The sequence below is a fragment of the Coregonus lavaretus genome, assembly GCF_964263955.1.
Source record: "Coregonus lavaretus genome assembly, contig: HAP1_SCAFFOLD_156, whole genome shotgun sequence".
Lineage (NCBI taxonomy): Eukaryota > Metazoa > Chordata > Actinopteri > Salmoniformes > Salmonidae > Coregonus > Coregonus lavaretus.
This window is the reverse complement of record NW_028164304.1, coordinates 812,971-839,646: the sequence shown is the minus strand read 5'-3', so window position 1 is coordinate 839,646 and position 26,676 is coordinate 812,971. Positions and strand designations below refer to the sequence as shown.

Sequence of the window (26,676 nt, the reverse complement as noted above, 5' to 3'; positions counted from 1 at the left end):
ATGTTGTTGATCCATCCTCCGTTTTCTCCCATCACAGCCATTAAACTCTGTAACTGTTTTAAAGTCACCATTGGCCCCCTGAGTGGTTTCCTTCCTCTCTGGCAACGGAGTTAGGAAGGACGCCTGTATCTTTGTAGTGACTGAGTGTATTGATACACCACCCAAAGTGTAACTAATAACTTCACCATGCTCAAAGGGATATTCAATGTCTGCTTTTTTTTAAATTGTACCCATATATCAATAGGTGCCCTTCTTTGCAAGGCATTGGAAAACATCCCTGGTCTTTGTGGTTGAATCTGTTTGAAATTCACTACTCTCAACTTAGGGACCTTACAGATAATTGTATATGTGGGGTACAGCGATGAGGTAGTCATTCAAAAATCATGTTAAACACTATTATTGCACACACAGTCCATACAACTTATACTTTTTCTCCTGAACATATTTAGGCTTACCATAACAAAGGGGTTGAATACTTATTGACTCAAGATTTGTCATATTTTCATTTTTAATACATAAAAAATAAATACATCTAAAAACATAATTCCACTTTGACATTATGGGGTATTGTGTATAGGCCAGTGACACAAAATCTCAATTTAATCAATTTAAAATTCAGGCTATAACACAACAAAATGTGGAAAAAGTAACGAGGTGTGATGAATACTTTCTGAAGGCACTGTATGTGTCCGGTGTATTCTCCAGGATCGCCGGGCAGGAGGACACCAACCGTATGTCGGCAAACGCCCTGGCCATTGTCTTCGCCCCCTGCATCCTCCGCTGCCCCGACACCATCGACCCCCTGCAGAGTGTCCAGGACATCGGCAAGACCACAGCGTGAGACCACAGTCCTACTGCTGCTGCTATAGTATCCTACTGCTGCTACTATAGTATCCTACTGCTGCTACTATAGAATCCTACTGCTGCTACTATAGTATCATACTGCTGCTGCTATAGGATCATACTGCTGCTACTATAGTACTTCTGCTGCTATAGTATCCTACTGCTGCTACTATAGTATCCTACTGCTGCTGCTATAGTATCCTACTGCTGCTACTATAGGATCCTACTGCTGCTACTATAGTACTGCTGCTGCTATAGTATCCTACTGCTGCTACTATAGGATCCTACTGCTGCTACTATAGTACTGCTGCTGCTATAGTATGCTACTGCTGCTGCTATAGTATCCTACTGCTGCTGCTATAGTAAACTACTTGCTGCTATAGTATCCTACTGCTGCTACTATAGTATCCTACTGCTGCTGCTATAGGATGCTACTGCTGCTATAGCATCCTACTGCTGCTGCTATAGTATCCTACTGCTGCTGCTATAGGATCCTACTGCTGCTGCTATAGGATCCTACTGCTGCTGCTATAGTATCCTACTGCTGCTACTATATGATCCTACTGCTGCTGCTATAGTATCCTACTGCTGCTGCTATAGCATCCTACTGCTGCTGCTATAGTATCCTACTGCTGCTACTATAGGATCCTACTTTTGCTACTATAGTACTGCTGCTGCTATAGTATCCTACTGCTGCTGCTATAGTATCCTACTGCTGCTACTAGCAGTATCCTACTGCTGCTGCTATAGGATGCTACTGCTGCTATAGGATCCTACTGCTGCTGCTATAGTATCCTACTGCTGCTGCTATAGGATGCTACTGCTGCTATATTATCCTACTGCTGCTGCTATAGTATCCTACTGCTGCTACTATAGTATCCTACTGCTGCTGCTATAGGATGCTACTGCTGCTATAGGATCCTACTGCTGCTGCTATAGTATCCTACTGCTGCTGCTATAGTATCCTACTGTTGCTGCTATATTATCCTACTGCTGCTGCTATAGTATCCTACTGCTGCTGCTATAGTAAACTACTTGCTGCTATATTATCCTACTGCTGCTACTATAGTATCCTACTGCTGCTGCTATAGGATGCTACTGCTGCTATAGGATCCTACTGCTGCTGCTATAGTATTCTACTGCTGCTGCTATAGTATCCTACTGCTGCTGCTATAGTATCCTACTGTTGCTGCTATATTATCCTACTGCTGCTACTATAGTATCCTACTGCTGCTGCTATAGTATCCTACTGCTGCTGCTATAGTATCCTACTGCTTCTGCTATAGAATCCTACTGTTGCTGCTATATTATCCTACTGCTGCTACTATAGTATCCTACTGCTGCTGCTATAGTATCCTACTGCTGCTGCTATAGTATCCTACTGCTGCTGCTATAGTAAACTACTTGCTGCTATAGTATCCTACTGCTGCTACTATAGTATCCTACTGCTGCTGCTATAGGATGCTACTGCTGCTATAGGATCCTACTGCTGCTGCTATAGTATCCTACTGCTGCTGCTATAGTATCCTACTGTTGCTGCTATATTATCCTACTGCTGCTACTATAGTATCCTACTGCTGCTGCTATAGTATCCTACTGCTGTGCTATAGTATCCTGCTGCTATAGAATCCTACTGTTGCTGCTATAGGATCCTACTGCTGCTGCTATAGTAACCTACTGCTGCTATATTATCCTACTGCTGCTATAGTATCCTACTGCTGCTACTATAGGATCCTACTGCTGCTGCTATAGGATGCTACTGCTGCTATAGGATCCTACTGCTGCTGCTATATTATCCTACTGCTGCTACTATAGTATCCTACTGCTGCTGCTATAGTATCCTACTGCTGCTGCTATAGTATCCTACTGTTGCTGCTATATTATCCTGCTGCTATAGTATCCTACTGCTTCTGCTATAGTATCCTACTGCTGCTATAGGATCCTACTGCTGCTGCTATAGTATCCTACTGCTTCTGCTATAGTATCCTATTGCTGCTACTATAGGATCCTACTGCTGCTGCTATAGTAACCTACTGCTGCTGCTATAGCATCCTACTGCTGCTGCTATAGTATCCTACTGCTGCTACTATAGTATCCTACTGCTGCAGCTATAGGATTCTACTGCTGCAGCTATAGGATCCTACTGCTGATGCTATAGGATTCTACTGCTGCTGCTATAGGATCCTACTGCTGCTGCTATAGTATCCTACTGCTGCTACTATAGTATCCTACTGCCGCAGCTATATTATTCTACTGCTGCTGCTATAATATCCTACTGCTGCTGCTATAGTATCCTACTGCTGCTGCTATAGGATTCTACTGCTGCTGCTATTGTATCCTACTGCTGCTGCTATATGATCCTACTGCTGCTGCTATAGTATCCTACTGCTGCAGCTATAATATCCTACTGCTGCTGCTATAGGATCCTACTGCTGCTGCTATATGAATCTACTGCAGCTGCTATAGTAACCTACTTGTTGCTATAGTATCTACTGCTGCTACTATAGTAACCTGCTACTATAGTATCCTACTGCTGCTGCTATAGTATCCTACTGCTGCTGCTATAGTATCCTACTGCAGCTGCTATAGTAACCTACTTGTTGCTATAGTATCTACTGCTGCTACTATAGTAACCTACTTATTGCTATAGTATCCTACTGCTGCTACTATAGTATCCTACTGCTGCTGCTACAGTATCCTACTGCTGCTGCTATAGTATCCTACTGCTGCTGCTATAGTATCCTACTGCAGCTGCTATAGTAACCTACTGCTGCTACTATAGGATCCTACTGCTGCTGCTATAGGATCCTACTGCTGCTGCTATAGGATCCTACTGCTGCTGCTATATGATTCTACTGCTGCTGCTATATGATTCTACTGCTGCTGCTATAGTAACCTTATTGATGCTATAGTATCCTACTGCTGCTGCTATAGGATCATACTGCTGCTGCTATAGTATCCTACTGCTGCTGCTATAGTATCCTACTGCTGCTGCTATAGGATCCTACTGCTGCTGCTATAGGATCCTACTGCTGCTGCTATAGTATCCTACTGCTGCTACTATATGATCCTACTGCTGCTGCTATAGTATCCTACTGCTGCTGCTATAGTATCCTACTGATGCTGCTATAGGATCCTACTGATGCTGCTATAGGATTCTACTGCTGCTGCTATAGGATCCTACTGCTGCTGCTATAGTAACCTACTTGCTGCTATAGTATCCTACTGCTACTATAGGATCCTACTGCTGCTGCTATAGTAACCTACTTGCTGCTATAGTATCCTACTGCTACTATAGGATCCTACTGCTGCTGCTATAGTAACCTACTGCTACTATAGTATCCTACTGCTACTATAGGATTCTACTGCTGCTGCTATAGTATCCTACTGCAGCTGCTATAGTAACCTACTTGTTGCTATAGTATCTACTGCTGCTACTATAGTAACCTACTTATTGCTATAGTATCCTACTGCTGCTACTATAGTATCCTACTGCTGCTGCTACAGTATCCTACTGCTGCTGCTATAGTATCCTACTGCTGCTGCTATAGTATCCTACTGCAGCTGCTATAGTAACCTACTGCTGCTACTATAGGATCCTACTGCTGCTGCTATAGGATCCTACTGCTGCTGCTATAGGATCCTACTGCTGCTGCTATATGATTCTACTGCTGCTGCTATATGATTCTACTGCTGCTGCTATAGTAACCTTATTGATGCTATAGTATCCTACTGCTGCTGCTATAGGATCATACTGCTGCTGCTATAGTATCCTACTGCTGCTGCTATAGTATCCTACTGCTGCTGCTATAGGATCCTACTGCTGCTGCTATAGGATCCTACTGCTGCTGCTATAGTATCCTACTGCTGCTACTATATGATCCTACTGCTGCTGCTATAGTATCCTACTGCTGCTGCTATAGTATCCTACTGATGCTGCTATAGGATCCTACTGATGCTGCTATAGGATTCTACTGCTGCTGCTATAGGATCCTACTGCTGCTGCTATAGTAACCTACTTGCTGCTATAGTATCCTACTGCTACTATAGGATCCTACTGCTGCTGCTATAGTAACCTACTTGCTGCTATAGTATCCTACTGCTACTATAGGATCCTACTGCTGCTGCTATAGTAACCTACTGCTACTATAGTATCCTACTGCTACTATAGGATTCTACTGCTGCTGCTATAGTATCCTACTGCTGCTATAGTATCCTACTGCTACTATAGGATCCTACTGCTGCTGCTATAGTATCCTACTGCTGCTATAGTATCCTACTGCTACTATAGGATTCTACTGCTGCTGCTATAGTATTACATTGATGTAGTAGACTGTAATATGACCATGGCTCTTCCTGTTCTAGGTGTGTGGAGCTCATCATTGGTGAGCAGATGAATAAGTACCGCGCCCGGCTAAAGGACATCAACAGTCTGGAGTTTGCCGAGAACAAAGCCAAGTGCAAGCTGACCCTCATTCGGAGGTCAATGGTAAAGTCAAAGGTTATAGCTGGTCATCACCACTATCTACAGGCTGTATTTAACAAGACATCAGCTCTCATCAATAGTAGTTTTAACAAACCCCAACTAGCTAACCTATCCTGTTAAAACACCCTTCTTAAATTGACCCTCCCAACTAGCTAACCTATCCTGTTAAAACACCCTTCTTAAGTCAGCCTACCTTGAACCTCCTCCTCCTCTTCTAACCCTGTTTTCTCCCATTTTAATCCTGTCATTTCCCTTCCTTTCTTTTTCCTTCCTAATCCAGAAACCTGTACTAATTGCTGTTAGATTTATGACCATAGCCCGCAGTACTGTCCCGGTATGTATCCACTCACTGTTACTCAGCCCAACCCCACCTAATCATGGTCATCCTCCTGTCAGCCATTTTGTTGTGTATTGATCACTGCCCACCTCGTCCTAATGCCAGGGTCTGCCCGGTGTCCTCCATCCTCACAACATGGCGCCACCTCACTTCGACCTTCTATCTCTTTCTCACTCCCCTCCACTTGTTGTTCATTCGATTTTGACTATGCTGTGACGTATGAAACGCAAACACTACACCCCGACAGGATTTTCCAATGGTAGACTATCTGTATTTGACAGTGTTCCAACTCAAATACGTTATAATGATTTCATAACCTATCGTTCCATATTTTCATGACATATTTTGTCTTTGTCATCATCTAGTTTACTCAATGTTTACTATCTACTAAACCCACGTTGGATTGTTATTTATTTTTAAGTTTACAGAACATATTGTATAAAGTAGACCAGTAGAGGTTGTATAAAGTGTATAATCACACTTAATCAGTTTCATCCTAAAATACACATTTGAGAAATGATGATTGTTAACTCTATTTCCTCCTGACCTTGGGGTCAACATTTGGGAAATGATGTCCTCCACTTATTTTGTTATCTCTCGTGGACAGACTACTTATTATGTAATATCATGTAATATAACCTATTCGTAATAGAATTTCTTAGATTTGCTGCCTCTTGTCCCATGACTACGGTTAACCAAGATTACTTATTATGTAATAACATGTAATATAACCTATTCGTAATAGAATTTCTTAGATTGGCTGCCTCTTGTCCCATGATCCAATCAAAGATCTGCTCAACTACATGTATTGTAGACCGTAGCAGATCTTTGGTATTAAAGCAATTCCAGGAGAAATGTCCTCACAACACAAACAGACCTGCTGGATCATCACAAGTTAGCTTTATGGAGGCTTTGTATGAGGTTAGGGACCAAATACTGTCCAGTGTCTTTGGCCTCATTTTCACTTTTATATTCTCTTTTGCTTCTCAATTGTTTGTACCACGCAGCCAAACGCAGCCAAAAAGGTAACCCATGCAGCATCCAACATGATTTTGTGATTGGGTGTCTGCTGTGGCTGCTGGTTGTTAGACTGCATGTGTGAGTGGGGAGCATGAGTCTTGGGGTTGTTGTGGGTTTAAAAGGCAAACTATGGAACACATTGATGTTTCAAGTATTACAATTGTGTATTACAAAGTAAAAAAATATTGTGCATGTGCTGGTGATTGGTCTATCATGTACCGTCAATGTAACTTGGTGGAAGGGGCCTCCTTGTAGTAGGAGTAACAGTTGCTGGCTATACAACCTGAAATAGAATTTGCTACCAGATGCTGTCATTTTCCCCTGCTTTGCTATTCTTGTCATGAATCAGGACAATCCTACACCAGGACAATTGCTGGCATTAGCCTAAGCTAACATAAGCTAACACTAACTTCCCCCTAACTGACTGTTTTGTGCTTTGTTTCGCAGGGCAAGGGCCACGTTCGGCGGTTCAGCTACCACACGCCCTCGCCCCCGGTTAGCCCGCGCCTGCCGTCCGTGACGGGTGCAGTGATGCAGGAGAGCGGCGGTGAGGAGGTGGGGGCCGGGCTGGAGCCTGAGGTATCAGAGCACCAGCGGTTGGCCATGCAGCAGGAGGAGAGGGTGCTGACGGAGCAGATCGAGAGCCTGCAGAAAGAGAAGTACCTTATTTTGCATTGTACCTACAGTAGAATTTTGGAGGGGGCTCCCTCAGTCAATGTACAACTGATATTGTTGTACAATGAAAAGCGTGTTATAAAATAAATGTATAAACACAGTATTATACCTATACCTACAGGAGATTTGAGAAATCTCAAATAAATGGCAAAGTATACCTAAAATTAGGAAGATGAATGATTAAAACTATCATTGTGTTTTTCTTCTGCATTGACCTCACCCATGTTTGTCCCCACAGGGAGGAGCTAACCTTTGAGATGCTGACTTTGGAGCAGCGAGGATCAGACGATGAGACCCTGGAATCGGAGGCGTCCATCGGCACGGCCGACAGCTCAGAGAATCTCAACGTGGACACTGAAGGAGCCACCTCCGACTTCTCCGGTATGCCATGATATTAAACAGTACCATGGTTTGGAAAATGCTTGTTAAAACTTGTGGTTATATTTTAAGTTTCTCTCTACAATTCTGTGTAGCAAAAGGAGACATGAGTAAAAAATGTGTGTCATTTAGTTGAAACATTGCACCATGGTCTGACCTCTGACCTTTTTAGGTCCCTCAGAGAGAGGCCCCACGCTGGCCGCCATCGCCCAGCCCAAGAGGTCAGAGGGGAAGAGCCACCGCCGCCGCAACCTACGCAGGCAACCAGACTCCCAGGACTCAGTGGACTCCTGTTCCTCCCTCTCCTCCCTCTCCTCCTCCTCCCACTACCACCCGCCCTCTTCCTCCTCTGCGGCCACAGCTCGCCACTTTCGCTACCGCTCCAAGTCGCCCTCCTCTGGCTCTGGCTCCACCCATGGCGCCCAGAGCTTGTACCCGACCCAGCCTCCCCGCCGCGACAGCATGGACTGTGTCCCCCTGGCCGAACAGGAGGGGGCGCTCGAAGAGAGGTCACAGTTCACCAGCCGAGGCACCTTTAACCCAGAGAAGGGCAAACAGAAACTGAAAGGGTCCAAGAACTCACCCCTGAGGCACTCCCATGACAGTGGGGGCCACAGCAGGGATCCGCCTGACTTACCCCAGCAGCTGGTTTTGTACGGCAGCAATGAGTTCATGGTATGAAGGACAGTGGGAACACCTCCTGCGTCACAGCCCACTCTCCCTACCCCCCGGCCAGCACCCAAGCTCACGAAAAAGGGTGAAGAGCATGCGATCTGACCCCCTTCCTCAAACACTCCAGCTCACCCTTTCTCAGTCTACGTCCGCAACAATGCAGAACTGTCCCCCTAAGTGCCATGTACACACAGTACTGTGTGTCCACCTCAAAACAGACAGGAGAGGGAGAGGCTGGGAGTGGGAGAGGAGGAACCAGTAGAAGGGTTGATCTCCTGTGGCCTTAACAGCCAACCACACTCCCCATGGTCCCTCTGCAGGTCTGGGCCTCCCTCAGCCCAGGGGAGAGGGGACGTGTGGAGCAGGAGAAAAGGGAATACTGGGACACTGGGAGAGGACCACTCAGCATCCGGGAGATTTCCCGAGTTGACGTCCCAATGCCAACTAGGAGGTGGAACGAGGCTTGAAGACGAAGAAAAGAAAAGGCTACCGAGCCGTTGACAGAGCTGCCGTGTCCATGAACTTGAGTTCTCAATCATTGGCTGCTTTTAAGTTTACAGTTCAAAACAATCAATGTAAGCAGTGGTTCCTCTATTATTACAAATGTATTTTTCCCTTAAGCCTATTTAATAAATTTTAATTTCATTGAAAGTATAAATCTATATAACTATATTAGAAAGGTATAAATACTGTACAAAGCCGGAACACCAGTAACTGCTGGGTAGTTGAAGTCAAATATTTATCTTTTTCTTGAGTATCTTGGGCAGAGATGTATGGTATTGGGCAAAGGCTGTGTACGTGTGCGTGCTTGAGTGTCAATTTGTGCTGGTGTGTGTATGAGAAGACCACTCCATGTTTTTAAGTTTGCGCTGCTTTGTTCCTCTCCTGAGGGAAATACCGCCATGAAAGGGACCAAGTTAGCTGGTGTTTCTTCCAGCCAAGGGGATCCCAGCTCTGTAAAGAATGTCGGATGTGTATAAAATCACTGCATTCACTGCTTAACAGCCACACAACAATTAGAATGTACAGTACAATATGTATCGGACAAATGCCATTCTCCTTTCTCTGGATACATGTTACCCCCAAATCCTTGTCTTCCTGAGATATCAGTGTTGGACTCAATAGCAACCAAACAAGGACATGAACTTTCTTGTCTTTTGTCATTATTCTTAATGTTTCTTGTTTTTTTATGGGTGTATTAGTTTAAAAAATGTATTGGGATAGTTTTATGTGGAGATGTCATTTTGGACAGTCAGCTGTTATTCAGGCAACAGTCAAAAGCCTCCTTTCAGTTTAAAACTCACTTTTTGTAACACTATCAGAGTTGAAATATAAATTCCTTATCAGTTATCAGAGATTCGAAGATCAAAAAAACAATATTCAAACACCTCACAGTTCTAAGTGTTTGAGGGTGAAAATGTCAGAAGGCCACAACAGTGTAAAAGGTTGTTAGTTATAGTTATACCAAACAGTATTTTCCTAATACTGCACGGAACTGGAATGAGCTTCAATTCAGAGGTTCAGAATCAGAATTGTGTTTATCATACAAGAGGAAAATCTTGGCACAGCTCACACATCGCATACACAAAACATAATAATATTATTATTCAATAGGTTGATCATACTAGTGCAGTGTACATGATCACCGAACAGTAGAAATGTATTATTATTATTATTATTAATAAATATAATATAACATTTAGCTGACGCTTTTATCCAAAACGACTTAAAGGCATGCGTGCATACATTTTACGTATGGTTAGTCCTGTCATTATTAATAATAATACTACTACTTTACAATAGTTAGTGTATTGATCAGTTGGAATGGAATACCTCCACCAGATGTGATATGACTGCTTCAGACTCTTTCAGTTGGAATGGAATACCTCCACCAGATGTGATATGACTGCTTCAGACTCTTTCAGTTGGAATGGAATACCTCCACCAGATGTGATATGACTGCTTCAGACTCTTTCAGTTGATGGATCTTATTAGCTCTTCTCGCTCCAACCATCAAATCAAATTTTATTTGTCACATACAGTACATGTCCTACTTCCTGACAAAGCTCTAACCATAACAGTACATGTCCTACTATACACTTCCTGACAAAGCTCCAACCATAACAGTACATGTCCTACTATACACTTCCTGACAATGCTCCAACCATAACAGTACATGTCCTACTATACACTTCCTGACAATGCTCTAACCATAACAGTACGTCCTACTATACACTTCCTGACAAAGCTCTAACCATAACAGTACGTCCTACTATACACTTCCTGACAAAGCTCTAACCATAACAGTACGTCCTACTATACACTTCCTGACAAAGCTCTAACCATAACAGTACGTCCTACTATACACTTCCTGACAAAGCTCTAACCATAACAGTACATGTCCTACTATACACTTCCTGACAAAGCTCTAACCATAACAATACATGTCCTACTATACACTTCCTGACAAAGCTCTAACCATAACAGTACATGTCCTACTATACACTTCCTGACAAAGCTCTAACCATAACAGTACATGTCCTACTATACACTTCCTGACAAAGCTCTAACCATAACAGTACGTCCTACTATACACTTCCTGACAAAGCTCTAACCATAACAGTACGTCCTACTATACACTTCCTGACAAAGCTCTAACCATAACAGTACATGTCCTACTATACACTTCCTGACAAAGCTCTAACCATAACAGTACATGTCCTACTATACACTTCCTGACAAAGCTCTAACCATAACAGTACGTCCTACTATACACTTCCTGACAAAGCTCTAACCATAACAGTACATGTCCTACTATACACTTCCTGACAAAGCTCTAACCATAACAGTACGTCCTACTATACACTTCCTGACAAAGCTCTAACCATAACAGTACGTCCTACTATACACTTCCTGACAAAGCGCTAACCATAACAGTACATGTCCTACTATACACTTCCTGACAAAGCTCTAACCATAACAGTACGTCCTACTATACACTTCCTGACAAAGCTCTAACCATAACAGTACGTCCTACTATACACTTCCTGACAAAGCTCTAACCATAACAGTACATGTCCTACTATACACTTCCTGACAAAGCTCTAACCATAACAGTACATGTCCTACTATACACTTCCTGACAAAGCTCTAACCATAACAGTACATGTCCTACTATACACTTCCTGACAAAGCTCTAACCATAACAGTACGTCCTACTATACACTTCCTGACAAAGCTCTAACCATAACAGTACGTCCTACTATACACTTCCTGACAAAGCTCTAACCATAACAGTACATGTCCTACTATACACTTCCTGACAAAGCTCTAACCATAACAGTACAGTGGGGAGAACAAGTATTTGATACACTGCCGATTTTGCAGGTTTTCCTACTTACAAAGCATGTAGAGGTCTGTAATTTTTATCATAGGTACACTTCAACTGTGAGAGACGGAATCTAAAACAAAAATCCAGAAAATCACATTGTATGATTTTTAAGTAATTCATTTGCATTTTATTGCATGACATAAGTATTTGATCACCTACCAACCAGTAAGAGTTCCGGCTCTCACAGACCTGTTCGTTTTTCTTTAAGAAGCCCTCCTGTTCCCCACTCATTACCTGTATTAACTGCACCTGTTTGAACTCATTACCTGTATAAAAGACACCTGTCCACACACTCAATCAAACAGACTCCAACCTCTCCACAATGGCCAAGACCAGAGAGCTGTGTAAGGACATCAGGGATAAAATTGTAGACCTGCACAAGGCTGGGATGGGCTACAGGACAATAGGCAAGCAGCTTGGTGAGAAGGCAACAACTGTTGGCGCAATTATTAGAAAATGGAAGAAGTTCAAGATGACGGTCAATCAACCTCGGTCTGGGGCTCCATACAAGATCTCACCTCGTGGGGCATCAATGATCATGAGGAAGGTGAGGGATCAGCCCAGAACTACACGGCAGGACCTGGTCAATGACCTGAAGAGAGCTGGGACCACAGTCTCAAAGAAAACCATTAGTTACACACTACGCCGTCATGGATTAAAATCCTGCAGCGCACGCAAGGTCCCCCTGCTCAAACCAGCGCATGTCCAGGCCCGTCTGAAGTTTGCCAATGACCATCTGGATGATCCAGAGGAGGGATGGGAGAAGTTCATGTGGTCTGATGAGACAAAATAGTGTTTGGAGGAAGAAGAAGGATGAGTACAACCCCAAGAACACCATCCCAACCGTGAAGCATGGAGGTGGAAACATCATTCTTTGGGGATGCTTTTCTGCAAAGGGGACAGGATGACTGCACCGTATTGAGGGGAGGATGGATGGGGCCATGTATCGCGAGATCTTGGCCAACAACCTCCTTCCCTCAGTAAGAGCATTGAAGATGGGTCTTCCAGCATGACAACGACCCGAATCACACAGCCAGGGCAACTAAGGAGTGGCTCCGTAAGAAGCATCTCAAGGTCCTGGAGTGGCCTAGCCAGTCTCCAGACCTGAACCCAATAGAACATCTTTGGAGGGAGCTGAAAGTCCCGAAACCTGAAGGATCTGGAGAAGGTCTGTATGGAGGAGTGGGCCAAAATCCCTGCTGCAGTGTGTGCAAACCTGGTCAAGACCTACAGGAAACGTATGATCTCTGTAATTGCAAACAAAGGTTTCTGTACCAAATATGAAGTTCTGCTTTTCTGATGTATCAAATACTTATGTCATGCAATAAAATGCAAATGAATTACTTAAAAATCATACAATGTGATTTTCTGGATTTTTGTTTTAGATTCCGTCTCTCACAGTTGAAGTGTACCTATGATAAAAATGACAGACCTCTACATGCTTTGTAAGTAGGAAAACCTGCAAAATCGGCAGTGTATCAAATACTTGTTCTCCCCACTGTATGTCCTACTATACACTTCCTGACAAAGCTCTAACCATAACAGTACACGTCCTACTATACACTTCCTGACAAAGCTCTAACCATAACAGTACGTCCTACTATACACTTCCTGACAAAGCTCCAACCATAACAGTATGTTCTACTATACACTTCCTGACAAAGCTCTAACCATAACAGTACGTCCTACTATACACTTCCCGACAAAGCTCTAACCATAACAGTACGTCCTACTATACACTTCCTGACAAAGCTCTAACCATAACAGTACATGTCCTACTATACACTTCCTGACAAAGCTCTAACCATAACAGTATGTTCTACTATACACTTCCTGACAAAGCTCTAACCATAACAGTACGTCCTACTATACACTTCCTGACAAAGCTCTAACCATAACAGTACGTCCTACTATACACTTCCTGACAAAGCTCTAACCATAACAGTACGTCCTACTATACACTTCCTGACAAAGCTCCAACTACAGTAGCTTTGACATTTGTGAACTGTCCATTCCAGCCATGTAAGGAAATAACACCTTCCATGTACCCCAATCCATAGACTTGTACATCAATTATGAGACAGTATAATACGTCTGTTGGCTGTAGAAAACTATGGGGGCCTACTGGTCAGTGTGACAGACAAATAGACATGTACAGTAAACGTATTATACTGTCTGTCCACTTTCATAGTCCATGTGTAGCGAGACATGTCTGCATGTCCTAAGTATATTTTACCATACATACACTTATGTGCTGTCTGTGGTCCTCCGATCTCTGCATAGTACTGGTGTTCTCCATCTGACTCGGGTGGTTCAACCCTGAGCTGACCACTGGACTGCACTGAACAGGACAACTGCCAAGCTGATGTCCAGACACAAACTCACCAAAGGGATAAGTTTAGACTTAAAAGAGCCTATGATAAAGATAATTCATGAGTTTACAGAGATGTGTACCAACTCTTATTACATCCATGTTTAGAGTGGGTGCCTGTTAAACAATGTGATTTAGTTTTAAAGCCTTACTCTTTTAGGTAGATATGAGCCACGTAACAATTCCCACCAAGTTGGTTAACCTTATTGGCGTGATGCGTAGGATGTTTACCTTTCGCTTCCCTGTCCCTCCGTTCTCTACACTGGTGTCAAAAGTGGGATGGTGGCCGTGAGGCCATCGGAACGCCTGGCAGTACGTGTGAGGGGGCTAATGTGGTCGAAGCACGGGACAGTGTAGCGATCCTCACCAATATGAGCCAACTTGCATTTACCACCAAATGGGTTAACCCTATCCGCATGATGCCATTCACGCCAGCGACACAAGGTTCGCTTCCAAGTGCCTCTGTACGCTACAATATCAAACCATGTGACATTACTTAAATATAACCATCAAGCTTCATGTCAGACTACAGTCCAGATGATGTATGCAGTGCAATATAATTAAGTCGTGTTTCGTTGAAACGAATACTTCTTAAATAACAAATGATTTATGGTTATAAGCCTACAAATACTTGTCTGAACTGGCTTCAAGACATGCTTTGGTAAATTACTCCCTGATAAAATAAAGGTTAAATAAAATATAAATGAAATGGAATCGTCACTGTACTTTCACCAGCTCTAAGACAGGGGAGTAGGATATAGGCAGTCACGAGAATGTCACACATTTGAAACCAATTGTATCCTATTTTCTAAAAATAAAGATAATTGATTATAAATGACTGCTCGAGACCAGCTGACGCAGTGTGCGTATCCTGTAACGCCTGCGCACTTGAGCACTTTCAAACAGCACCATCAACAGACGGAGGCACAAGCTGGCGTTTTGTTTACCTCCAAAAGAAGATCAAATTATCGCAACATGTCGGGATTTCACGAGAACCCCTTTGTAGATGCAGTGGAGGTCAATCCTTTCCAGGTGAGCAATTTATTTAGACCTAACTGCAAGCTCTGACTTGCGTTTTCCTTATGTGCCATTCTTCTAAACGCTGTAAAAGATATGCCGCAACAGAAACCTGTTTGTTTGGTTGCTGGGTTGGGCCTGGGTCTACTTCCTCGTTCAGATGAGAGAACGTAGCATGATTGACAATGTTGTGTGCCAGTCATTTTAGTAAATATATTTGGTAGGCCAATAAGGACACGTGTAATGTGTCCTATTAGCCTTTACCTAAGCAGGTTGCTAGGTCCCATTGACTTGTACAGGCCCCGTAGACTTGTATAGGCCCATAGATGGCTGGCTATCAACAACTTGTCCTTTTAGCCCCTCAATTAAAATTACTACTGGGAGCAAATTGTTTTAATAGACTATCTTCCATTTATTGGCCTACACTTGTAAGAAGGTCAGAACGAATTTCCTACCAATAAAGAAGTTATGCGCCCGTAACAAATGCACCTGTCAAAATTACCTGTTCACTAGTGCAACAACTCTGCCAACTAAGATAGCCCCCCTGCTATTCTCACTATTGTAGTTCTAGCCTAATGGACTATCCCCAATAGGTTTGCGTGGGATTTTATACCTGAAAGAACCAACTATCAGTCAAAAAACCTGAGGGAAGTTGTTATTTCGTGTCTTTACTGTAAGAAAATATATTGTTGTCTCTGTAATACAGGATGCCTCAGTCACACAAATCACCAGCGGTGGGATTGAAACCGTTGAGGAATTCAACCCGTTCTCAGCCAGTGCTATGGTAAGATGAGCCAGGAGAAGTGGTGTAAACATACTTTAAAGTACTACTTAAGTAGTTTTTGGGGGTATCTGTACTTTACTATTTATATTTTAGACAACTTTTACTTTTACTCCATTACATTCCTAAAGAAAATAAATGTACTTTTTACTCCATACTTTTTCCCTGACACCCAAAAGTAGTCGTTACATTTCGAATGCTTAGCAGGATAGGAAAATTGTCAAATTCACACACTTAACAAGAGAACATCCCTGGTCATCCCTACTGCCTCTGATCTGGCAGACTCACTAAACACATGCTTTGTTTGTAAATTATGTCTGAGTGTTGGAGTGTGCCCTTTGGCTATCTGTAAATAAACAAGAAAATAGTGCCGTCTGGTTTGCTTAATATAAGTATATTTGAGCAATTACGTTTACTTTTGATACTTAAGTACATTTCAAACCAAATACTTTTAGACTTTTACTCAAGTAGTATTTTGCTGGGTGACTTTCACTTTTACTTGAGTCATTTTCTATTAAGGTATCTTTTACTTTTACTCAAGTACGACAATTGGGTACTTTTTCCACCACTGGCCAGGAGGATATCACATGTATTCATTCAGTGCATATTAATTTAAATGTTGACACAGTGACGTAATCATCTTCCTGAAAAGAAGCAAATACATCTGACAAACACCCAGAGGAAATATGTTGTTAAAGAATGCTGATTTGGGAGCGTCTTATGATGTGCTTGAGGCTTAATTTAATTTCAGACAAGAATTAAACGTGTGTGTGTGTGTTTCAGGGCACCCACACTGGGACCACCATCCCCATCTCTGCTGCCTCCTCCCAACCAGCTGTCCTACAGGCTTCTGCTGTGGAGCCCACCCCACAAGTGAGTGACAGAAACATGAATGAGGAGGAGGGAGGTTGGCAGCGTGGTACACGGACAATTTTAAACACAACAAGAACATCCTTTTTACTCTAGATATTGCTCGAAGATGAGTACAACACACTCTCGAATTCGCTGAACTCCTGAGTTGTTTGTGATGACTTTAAGTGGCTAAGAGAGGCCACATGTAGGCAAATCAATACCACATGATGATTATTTTGAATTGAAATAGACTGGTTAGCTGACAACGTCACGAAACGATGTGCGCGCTTCATTTGGGCAGAAGTCAGTGTGTTGTTGTGATTCTGGATGGCCAGTTAGCTAGCAATAATGACAAGAAATTGCCATGTGGGGAATCGTAAGTGGCTCGTTTCATCTTGTTCTTGATACCATGTCTTGAGGTGTTTTGACTGATTTCATGTCAATGCTAATAAGGCTAAAATTCGCTAGCTAGCTAACCAACAACTGAAACAATGTATTTGAGAGACAACAAGTGCTCATTGCGCAAATGTATTTATGTTTTCAATAAATATTGGAGACAAAATATAGTTTCCATGTTGTCAACAGTCGAAGCCAACACCGTCTGTTTTGCCCCATAGTTGTGCACGCCTCGGTTTTGTTGCTAAACAACCAACCCATCTATGAATTGATCTGAATCAGCACATTGAAACAACGGTCAGAGATAACTGGAGAAGCATCCTTACCTGGTCATACTATTCAACGTTTTTTGCAAGGGCCCTGGTTTTGGTCCTACTTTACCTTAAGTGGACAAAGTAGTATTTACATAGTACTGTGTAATGATAGTGTAGTTTAGGTACACATTGTTCCAATTCTTCACTTGCATCATTTCCAAGTTACCTCACAATACAGAGATAAACTAATTGTTTTAGGGTTATGGGAGGTTTAGTTTGTTTAACCAAATGCATATGAAAACTCCACTGTGTAATAAACACATTGCAAGAGTTGTCAATATGGGTATAAATGATCTCTGCAAATGGGCAGTGTTATTGTGAAGGAACTTCTTCTTTTTAAATCTAATGCCAATGAATTATACCCATCAACTTGATGCATTGCAACCATTTTGTGCCAGAACACTCCATCTTGGTTCAAGATGGTTTGTAACACAGCTCTTTCTCATTGTCCACCAGGCGACTGCGGCTGCTGCCCAGGCTAACCTGCTCAGGCAACAGGAGGAGCTGGAGAAGAAAGCTGCTGAACTGGATCGGAAAGAGCAGGAGCTCCAGAACAGGCCTGGAGGCCCCATTAGTAAGTTACAGATTATGTCACTTGATTATGTTCAATTGAAATCTGTCTTGACCAAATGATTAATACAATAGTTGGTTAAACTGCCTTTAAATGGACTCCCTACTGTAGTGTTTTATCTTTCTAAGTTACCTTGTACTTGTATTGCTTTGTCTGATTATGTACCTATGTAACTCTTCATGGCAGTAAACAAGTACGACTCTTTATTTGACAGCGAAAGAAAACAACTGGCCGCCACTCCCCAAGTTTTGCCCCATAAAGCCTTGCTTCTACCAGGACTTCAACGAAGACATCCCTGAAGAGTACCAGAATATCTGCAAGAGGATGTACTACCTTTGGATGTGTACGTACACCTCGCATCTTAAAGCTGCAATATGTAACATTTGGGGCAAACCACCAAATTCACATAGAAATGTGAGTTATAAATCTGTCACTCATTCAAGCAAGTCTAAGAAGTGGTAGATCTGTTCTTTGTGCGCTATTTCTATGGTTTCGTTTTTGCGTCTTTTACTTTCAGTTTTGTACACCAGCTTCAAACAGCTGAAAAAACAATATTTTTGGTTATGGAAAATATATTTCACAGCGATTTAGATGGTACAATGATTCTCTACACTATACTTGTTTTGTCACAAAGACTGAAATGAGGCGAGCTATTACAATTTTTGCAACCAGGGATTGGCGGAGCGATTTCTGCATATTGCATCTTTTAATTGAGTAAGACTTTGTTCACGTTTTTTATGATATTGCATGCTTGTCAGTGACAACAGTCAACAAACCCAAAGTACTAGTCATAAGAGATTTGTCCCCAAGCTCCTCTCCAACACGGCACCAGTTTCTTCTAGTCTCACATTCATTTTGTTTTGCCTCTCCAGTTCACAGTGTCACTCTCTTCCTGAACTTTCTGGCCTGCCTGGCCTATTTCACGGCCGATCAAAACGCGGGGGTGGACTTTGGCCTGTCCATCCTCTGGTTCATCCTCTTCACCCCGGTCTCTTTCATCTGTTGGTACAGGCCAGTGTACAAAGCCTTCAGGCAAGTTCTTTGCTCAAATATTGTTCTACTTTTCTTTGAATAAAAGTGTTTGTATAAGTAACGTCCCTCGTGACGACAAAGGAGTTGCTAAAGTCAAAACAGACTGGAACCTCGGCTACTTAACACTGTAGAATGTCTTAATGTCTTAACTGCATTGTTGGTTTAGGGCTTGTAAGTAAGCATTTCACTGTAAGGTCTACACCTGTTGTATTCGGCGCATGTGACAAATACAATTTGACTTGAATTGATTTGAATTCCACATGACCTAAGTCGTTTTCTTGTGAAGTCCAAATGATATTTGCGGGTGATTTTGTTAACCCTTTGTCCTTGTTTCTTTCTGCAGGTCGGACAGTTCCTTCAGTTTCTTCTTCTTCTTCTTTGTTTTCTTCTTCCAAGTGTCTGTCTACGTGATCCAGTGTGTGGGGATCCCCAAGTGGGGGAACAGGTCAGTGGAACAACATGATACACTAGTGGGGATCCCCAAGTGGGGGAACAGGTCAGTGGAACAACATGATACACTAGTGGGGATCCCCAAGTGGGGGAACAGGTCAGTGGAACAACATGATACACTAGTGGGGATCCCCAAGTGGGGGAACAGGTCAGTGGAACAACATGATACACTAGTGGGGATCCCCAAGTGGGGGAACAGGTCAGTGGAACAACATGATACACTAGTGGGGATCCCCAAGTGGGGGAACAGGTCAGTGGAACAACATGATACACTAGATAGCACCTCAGGGATTCTTCTTCGTGTGAGTGAGAGAGATAAAGTGTTTGATGTGTATGTATTTGCGCACACAAGTACAGGTGTGTGTGTGTGTGTGTAATATGTACTGTGTGTTTGGGTGGGTGTAGGTCTCCCTTCACATCTTTGTGTGTGAGTGTGTACGTGTGTGTGCATTCGGTCCTGCATCTTCTCTCTTGCCATCTCTTTGACAGATCTCCTGCTGGCTAAACTGATGGTGTGCTCTTTGTCCTGGGGGCTACTTTGTAAGTGTGTGGCACTCTGCTCAGCTCTCTTACCTTTTTCACACTATCGTGTTGAACCAAACCAAATTGTGTTGGTGCAGCTATTTTATTTTCACATTGTTATTTTCAACACGATTCCAGTAACCAGGCCAGCTCAGTCCAGCTTGGTTTGGTTTGGCTTAGTAGTGTGAAAAGCCCTTCTGGCTCCTCAAACCTTTTGGTCTTTCTTCTTTTAGTATGCTTCACTGTCCCATGTCGTCCTCAGTTATCATTCTCATCAACTTTGCCTGTCTGTTGGTCATCGTGTGGGTTTGTGAGTGTTTGATACATTTTTTCTGTCGACAAAGGGTTTTGTATGCCTCATTGATGTTGTGGGGCTATGGATTTTTTTTTCTGAAGCTGTAAATGAGGTGTTATTTGTCTTGTTTTCCAGTGGATGGATCTCGTCCATCACCATGATAAGAAGCAATGTGGCTGTAGCTGTGATCATGATGGTCGTGGCCGGCTGCTTCACTGTGAACGCTGTCCTCGCCATCATCCTACTCAAAATGGTAAAGTCAACTGTCCTTTTGGCTGTCTCAATCCTTCAAAACCGATTCAAACTTTATTGCAAAGTGTTGAGGTCATTATGGATAATACATCCACCCACCAAGGTCAATGCAGCCTGAAAAGGTTCAGAAGGCAAATAAATTCCCTTCAATAATCCCCTATTTATTGACCCTTGACCCTATTTATTGACCCCTGCCTTCTCCCCTTTCTCAGGTCCACTCCAAGTACCGTCGGACGGGGGCCAACTTCGCCAAGGCCCAGCAGGAGTTCTCTTCGGGGGTCCTCACCAACCAGACCTTTCAGAGCGCCGCGGCCAGCGCTGCCTCTTCAGCCGCCCAGGGGGCCTTTCAAGGACGCTAGGGATCCTAAAGCCACAGGGCCAGGTTCTTCCTAACCTCCCTAGCCACCTCTCACTCACTCCAAGCCCCATTTTGTCCCATTGCCCCAGTGTCTCTGCAGAGGCAACAGAAATGGCTGACAAGGCAGAAACAAGACTGGTATACAGGCACATTACAATGTTCCACTATATCATGAACATTCTCTAACCACAGCCATTGGTACATAAACCCAAACCCAATTCAACCTTTAGCCCCACCCTCTACCTCCTTGGCAAATGAGTAGATCTGAAAGGATTGGAAATGTGTATTCAACGTGGTGGAAACTCCACTTAGCTGATCAGAGGGTAAAATGGAGCTATTACTATGTTGATTAAACTTATCCAAATGTCTAGGTGGTAGGCGGGTTGGATTGGGGTGCCTAGGTGGTAGGAGGGTTGGATTGGGGTGTCTAGGTTGTAGGGGGCTAGGGTTGGTTTGGGATTGGGTTGCCTAGGTGGTAGGGGGTTGGGTTGGTTTGGGATTGGGCACCAGAGTTCGACAAAGTGTCCTCCATGTTGGTACCAAACATTCCATGACAATAAGGTGAATTTTCATTCTAAGTGGAATGCGACACGTTAAGAAAGCGAATGCGTAATCTGTCTTGCTCGTCTCCTGTAGCTTTGAATGCAGTATGTTACTAGCGAATAAGGAATGCTCTCCCTAGAATAATTTACGATGTCATTTTAATCCTCAATAGAATGAAGTAGTTTGGTACCAGCATGGTGCTTATCATCATAAAAACACAATCTCAAATTGAGTTTTTTTAAAAATGTATTTTCTATTCAGTATATCCATTTCTCTGTTCAACAGTCCCATACTCTAGTCTTTACCATGATAGGTTCTCTTCCCCCTTCCTCTACTGGCCCTATCCAGACACTCAGGTCCTCTTCTCAGGCCTGTATACTGTACCTTTAACTCTAGTCGCCGAGAGCCACTAGTTAGTGCAGGGTGCCGTTCTGTCCTAACACTAACACACACGTTTCAAATACTCACCTTATGGTCTTCGGTCTCCACCTTTTGATGATTTGAATCCGGTGTGTTGGTGCTGGGCTGGAACAACGCCTGCGTATCAAGTGGCTGTCCAAGAATGAAGTTGGAGACCCTTGTATTAAAAGGGTTTGGGTACAAAAACGGTACTGAAGTGGGCATCTGAGGTAAAAACACTGAAATGTCCAAATGTCTACTGAAGGAATTATTACGTTTATTTTGTGAAGTTTCCATTGAGGTTGTTTATGTTTATTTTTGCTCTGATAATATATTGAAGGGATGAATGGTTTTATTTTCCTTTAGATGTTTTTGTGATTTTCATATTTTACTCTTCTTCAATCCCTCAGTAGGGTTGGACTTGCTGAAGTATGATATTAAGGCAACTGCTGTGTTTTTGTAGATAAGATAATGAAGATATTGGGTGATGGTTGAACTAAATGGGAATTACTGTATACCCACCCCCTGTATCCCTCCTACTGTACTTTAAAGGAACTGTCCAATGAAAATCTAACTTTTAAAAGTTCATATTCTGTTAACTCATACCCAAATAATGTTGTTGACTCATCCTATACTCATATTTGTGGCAAAAGCATAAATTGGAGACAAAACGGTTTAAAAAATGCTTGTTACTTCCTCAGAGGAGGATGAGCTGGCCAATCAGTGGTCTAGAGGAGGATGAGCTGGCCAATCAGTGGTCTAGAGGAGGATGAGCTGGCCAATCAGTGGTCTAGAGGAGGATGAGCTGGCCAATCAGTGGTCTGGAGGAGGATGAGCTGGCCAATCAGTGGTCTAGTCGTAGTAATATTTTTAATGACCGGTATACGCCCACACCATTCCAACATAGAAAAGCTGCTTTTTATCATATTTATTTATTTTTAAATTGGAAGGAAAACTATTTGTCATATAGTGAATAATTATAGGTCATATTTCATAGAAATCTTTAAACACCGGACAGTTACTTTAATGAACATAGAACCACTACATTTTGGAGTTGGTGGCTTTGGTATTATGAGGTCAGGACAGGTGGGATCTTTTCTTACAGATCAGACAAAGGACTCTAGTTAGTCTTAAGTTGACACTTAATTCTTCTTTCTTTATGAATGAGATCTAGACCACTCAATGTGGGTACTGTGGCATGTTCATAGAAATTGCTGGAAGATTGAATGTATTTAGTGCTAGAATGAACATGTGAATGTAACATAGGTACCGCAATGTGAGAATGAGTGAGTGAATGGTGGAATGAGCTGACAGGACAAAAAAATGAATGCATGATTGACTAATTACATGAAGATCTAAATGTATTAATGAATAGTTAGTTATTGATTGGGGATATGTGCCTGAAGTAAAGTTCTGTACAATAACCCTAAAGATTGCAGTATACCAAGTCACGACTTCTAATACAGCAACGATCAAAAACAGATTTACATTCTTGGTTTTAGTTGTTGGGTAGTAGTCACCACACCAGGCATTTTTTTTAAATGTACGGTTACTCTACACTTTTTCTGAAATGTCACAATATGCTCTCTACTGGACATTGGTCTTGCTACACTACCACTGTTTGTTCCTGATATGTCAACTCTCAGATGTTATGTAGCTGACACTGGTTTACTGGGATTTCTTTTTGAGCCTAAAACTCACTGAGACCAGACACTTTTTTTTTTTTTTTTTACATGACTTTAAATGAGCCTCACCTTCTGCCTGTTAACTACCATGATGATGTTCTGAATGTTCTGAATGTGTGTTTTGAATGTTCTGAATGTGTGTTTTGAATGTTCTGAATGTGTGTTTTGAATGTTCTGAATATGTGTTCTGAATGTTCTGAATGTGTGTTCTGAATATGTGTTTTGAATGTTCTGAATATGTGTTTTGAATGTTCTGAATATGTGTTTTGAATGTTCTGAATATGTGTTCTGAATGTTCTGAATGTGTGTTTTGAATGTTTGTCCAGATACTTATGTATTGTTCTATTGGGTACTGTATTGTAACTGGGTGTTATCTAGCAAAGGGGTGTCCAGCCCTTCTTCTGGAGAGCTACTGGGTGTACAGGCTTTTGCTTTAGCCCTGGTCTAACACCTGATTCAGCTACTCAACTGCTCATCAGGGCCTTGCATGATTAGCTGATAGCAGACAATAGGCCGCTGATCAGTAGAATCAAGTAGGGATGGAATGAAAGCCTGCACAGTGCACACCTAGTAGCTCTCCAGGATGGCTGGCCTCCTGGAGGTCAAGGGTCAAATCTGTTTGTCACTGTACATATGTCTGAGGGATTTTTAAGATGTATCTCTGAAGTAATTTATAGATTTATTGTTACTGCTATTATTTAATAAATGGATGCATTTCTTTGCTCTCTTGAATGTCAAAGGTTCTGGATTTTTTAAAATGTATAACTACAAAAAAGGCACATGCCCAGGCTTTCCGTCCGCCTGTGGGGCGTTCAACTGCTGTCGGAACTAGGAAAGTCGTTGTAGAAAGATGCTACCCGACTTTGCCACTTGGAAAGTATCAGAATCAACCAATAGGAAGCTCTACGCAAATAACTTAAGTTAATTTCAACTCTGAGTCGGCGGTTCCTAGTTTCCGACTTGTCATGAATGTGCCAACGGGACTACATGTCGTAGTAGGGGGACGATGTATCCCCGCCTTGCTCTCTCGCGCGATTTGGGGACGCTTGGCTCCTGATTGAACCATTTGTATCTTAGGGGTTATACAGCAGCATGCAGCCCCACTTCTATCATGCATCATTACTACCACCTATTGTACTTAAACTAGCTAATCCATCAACAGTCACATTTAGTCAGTGCACAGAAAATGACTTATCTATAGAATTAATAATACGAGTTATGTGGCTATCTGACAGCACAACGCAGGGAAAAAAATAACACTGTTGCCAATTACACTGACATTACAGTCTTGGTGGAAACAACAAAAACTGGCAGTTTAATGTAAACTACCGTAACAGTATTAAGACAATTTTTTAAAGCAAACATAACCAAGAGTTCAAAAGTTGTGCAGGTTATAACCAAAAATATTAACGTGATTCAAGCGTTGCAATAGGAAAAACGTAGTCCCATATAATTTTTGCATTCAAACAGGTTGATTATAACAGTCAGGAGGAACGTTTGGACTGATCTAGAAAAGCTATTTTCAACTGCCGTTTCATGCCAGCATGATAGCTGTACTGTTCGTTTATGGTTGACCTCGGTACTTAGCCGTTGGCATTAGCAACAAGTTCAAAGTACGTGAATGCATGCAACTCGATGCACTGAGTTTACAAGTCGTATTTCCGAACACTCCGAGAGGTCGAGAACATGGCATTACATCCAACAAAGCTGTGGCCTCCAGGGACACAATGCTTTATGGGTGATGCAGTCCCTCTTCACAAATCAGTCTGTTTCCTGTGACCTCACTTCTACTGTGTCTGGTGAAGTCTGTTCTGGTAAAGATCCAGGTCAATCATCCCATGGTGTGGAGTTTAAAGACAACCAGTATCTCCCTTTAGTATGGCAAGCAGGAAATCTGTTAATGAAATAAGTAGCAAAACTAAAGAGTTGATCACAGCGACAAACATGTTCCTACAAAAACTGGAATAATTAATTATACTTGTCAATAACCTACAATGTATTGTCTGTTCAATGTTAACACAGAAGTTAGAGATATTTACAGTATGTGCTTGAGGTTAATCTACCTGGTTATATTACTCTCTGCTCATGTCATGATGTCCACCCAAAGGGTGTATGAAATATTTTCTGTTACAAAATGATGAGCTCACCTTATCTTGACTGAGAAGACTCCTTCTCAAGTGGACACCCCTCTGCTCCTGACATACTGTAGATGGCGTCTTTCTCCACCACTAGATGAGGAATTACAGTAATATAAGCAGGGATGAAAAGGTCAAAACAAGTATTTCATCAATTATTTGACTAATCTGTGACTAAAAAGATTGACAACAACAAACCATTAGGGCTTTGAGGTTTTCACTTGTGAAGAGTTGAAACAGTTCAGTCCAACATAGAGAAGAGACAATAACACCATGCAGATTTAGCGACACTGCTGCTGGAAAGACATTAGCATCATCTGTGAAAACCTGTGTATGACGTTATCAGAACAAACAATTAGCCTACATTAATTACAAATTGAAGTTGACGTCATTGGAACTTCACTCTGAATAGGACATGAAGAAATTCAATTTACATCCTAGATTAATGTATACATTTAAATGAATTTGATTACCATTATTAGCTACAATAACTAACAGTACACAGATGGGTCATGCACACACTGCATTACCTTCATACATTTGGATCCAGTGAAACTCATCCTGTTGCCTGTGTCCAAGGAACACTGGAATGCCAATGGCACAACCTTTTCAAGAATATCTTCTTTTTTACTTTCAAATCATGGATTAAAGCAGTGTACTTCCTTAGTTGAAAAATTGATGAATATAGTCTTGATGAAAACTTGATAACTTACTGATCCCCCCCAACAAGAACATGAAAAGATAAAACAGCCTGTCCCAAAAAAGGCTGACAAGCAAACAAAAAAGATATACATATAAAAGTCCAGTAATAATCAATAATAAAATAAAACAATAACTGGTCCCCTTTTAAATCACTTTGTTCTTTTGCCGTTTTCAGTCTTCAGGTTTCAAAGTCAGGACC

At 42.2% G+C, this 26,676-nt stretch overlaps 2 protein-coding genes and 1 long non-coding RNA gene across 3 annotated transcripts in view; 2 read left to right on the top strand and 1 right to left on the bottom strand.

Annotated features, from left to right (window-relative positions):
* The window catches only part of LOC311117221 (unconventional myosin-IXAa-like), a 73,168-nt gene extending 63,614 nt beyond the window's left edge, over positions 1-9,554 (top strand). Inside the window, exons 35-41 of the mRNA XM_084192197.1 lie at positions 706-837; positions 5,209-5,332; positions 5,610-5,663; positions 6,674-6,691; positions 7,134-7,345; positions 7,600-7,742; positions 7,912-9,554. Coding sequence (XP_084048323.1) covers positions 706-837; positions 5,209-5,332; positions 5,610-5,663; positions 6,674-6,691; positions 7,134-7,345; positions 7,600-7,742; positions 7,912-8,420 — 1,192 coding nt within the window. The 3' untranslated portion in view covers positions 8,421-9,554. The remainder of the gene's footprint in view (positions 1-705; positions 838-5,208; positions 5,333-5,609; positions 5,664-6,673; positions 6,692-7,133; positions 7,346-7,599; positions 7,743-7,911) is intronic.
* A 5,515-nt stretch (positions 9,555-15,069) lies between these two features.
* Positions 15,070-22,631, top strand: LOC311117203 (secretory carrier-associated membrane protein 2-like). Its single transcript, XM_084192182.1, has 9 exons — positions 15,070-15,205; positions 15,897-15,974; positions 16,755-16,844; positions 17,990-18,107; positions 18,319-18,447; positions 18,977-19,136; positions 19,480-19,581; positions 20,539-20,656; positions 20,868-22,631. Exons 1-9 carry the CDS (start codon positions 15,149-15,151, stop codon positions 21,012-21,014), a joined length of 999 nt encoding a protein of 332 aa, XP_084048308.1. The 5' UTR covers positions 15,070-15,148; the 3' UTR covers positions 21,015-22,631.
* A 2,300-nt stretch (positions 22,632-24,931) lies between these two features.
* LOC311117208 lies at positions 24,932-26,472 on the bottom strand. Its single transcript, XR_014611575.1, has 3 exons — positions 25,974-26,472; positions 25,788-25,868; positions 24,932-25,534 (listed from the first exon to the last, which is right to left on the bottom strand). It is a non-coding gene; the product is annotated as an uncharacterized lncRNA (long non-coding RNA).
* Positions 26,473-26,676: the final 204 nt, after the last annotated feature.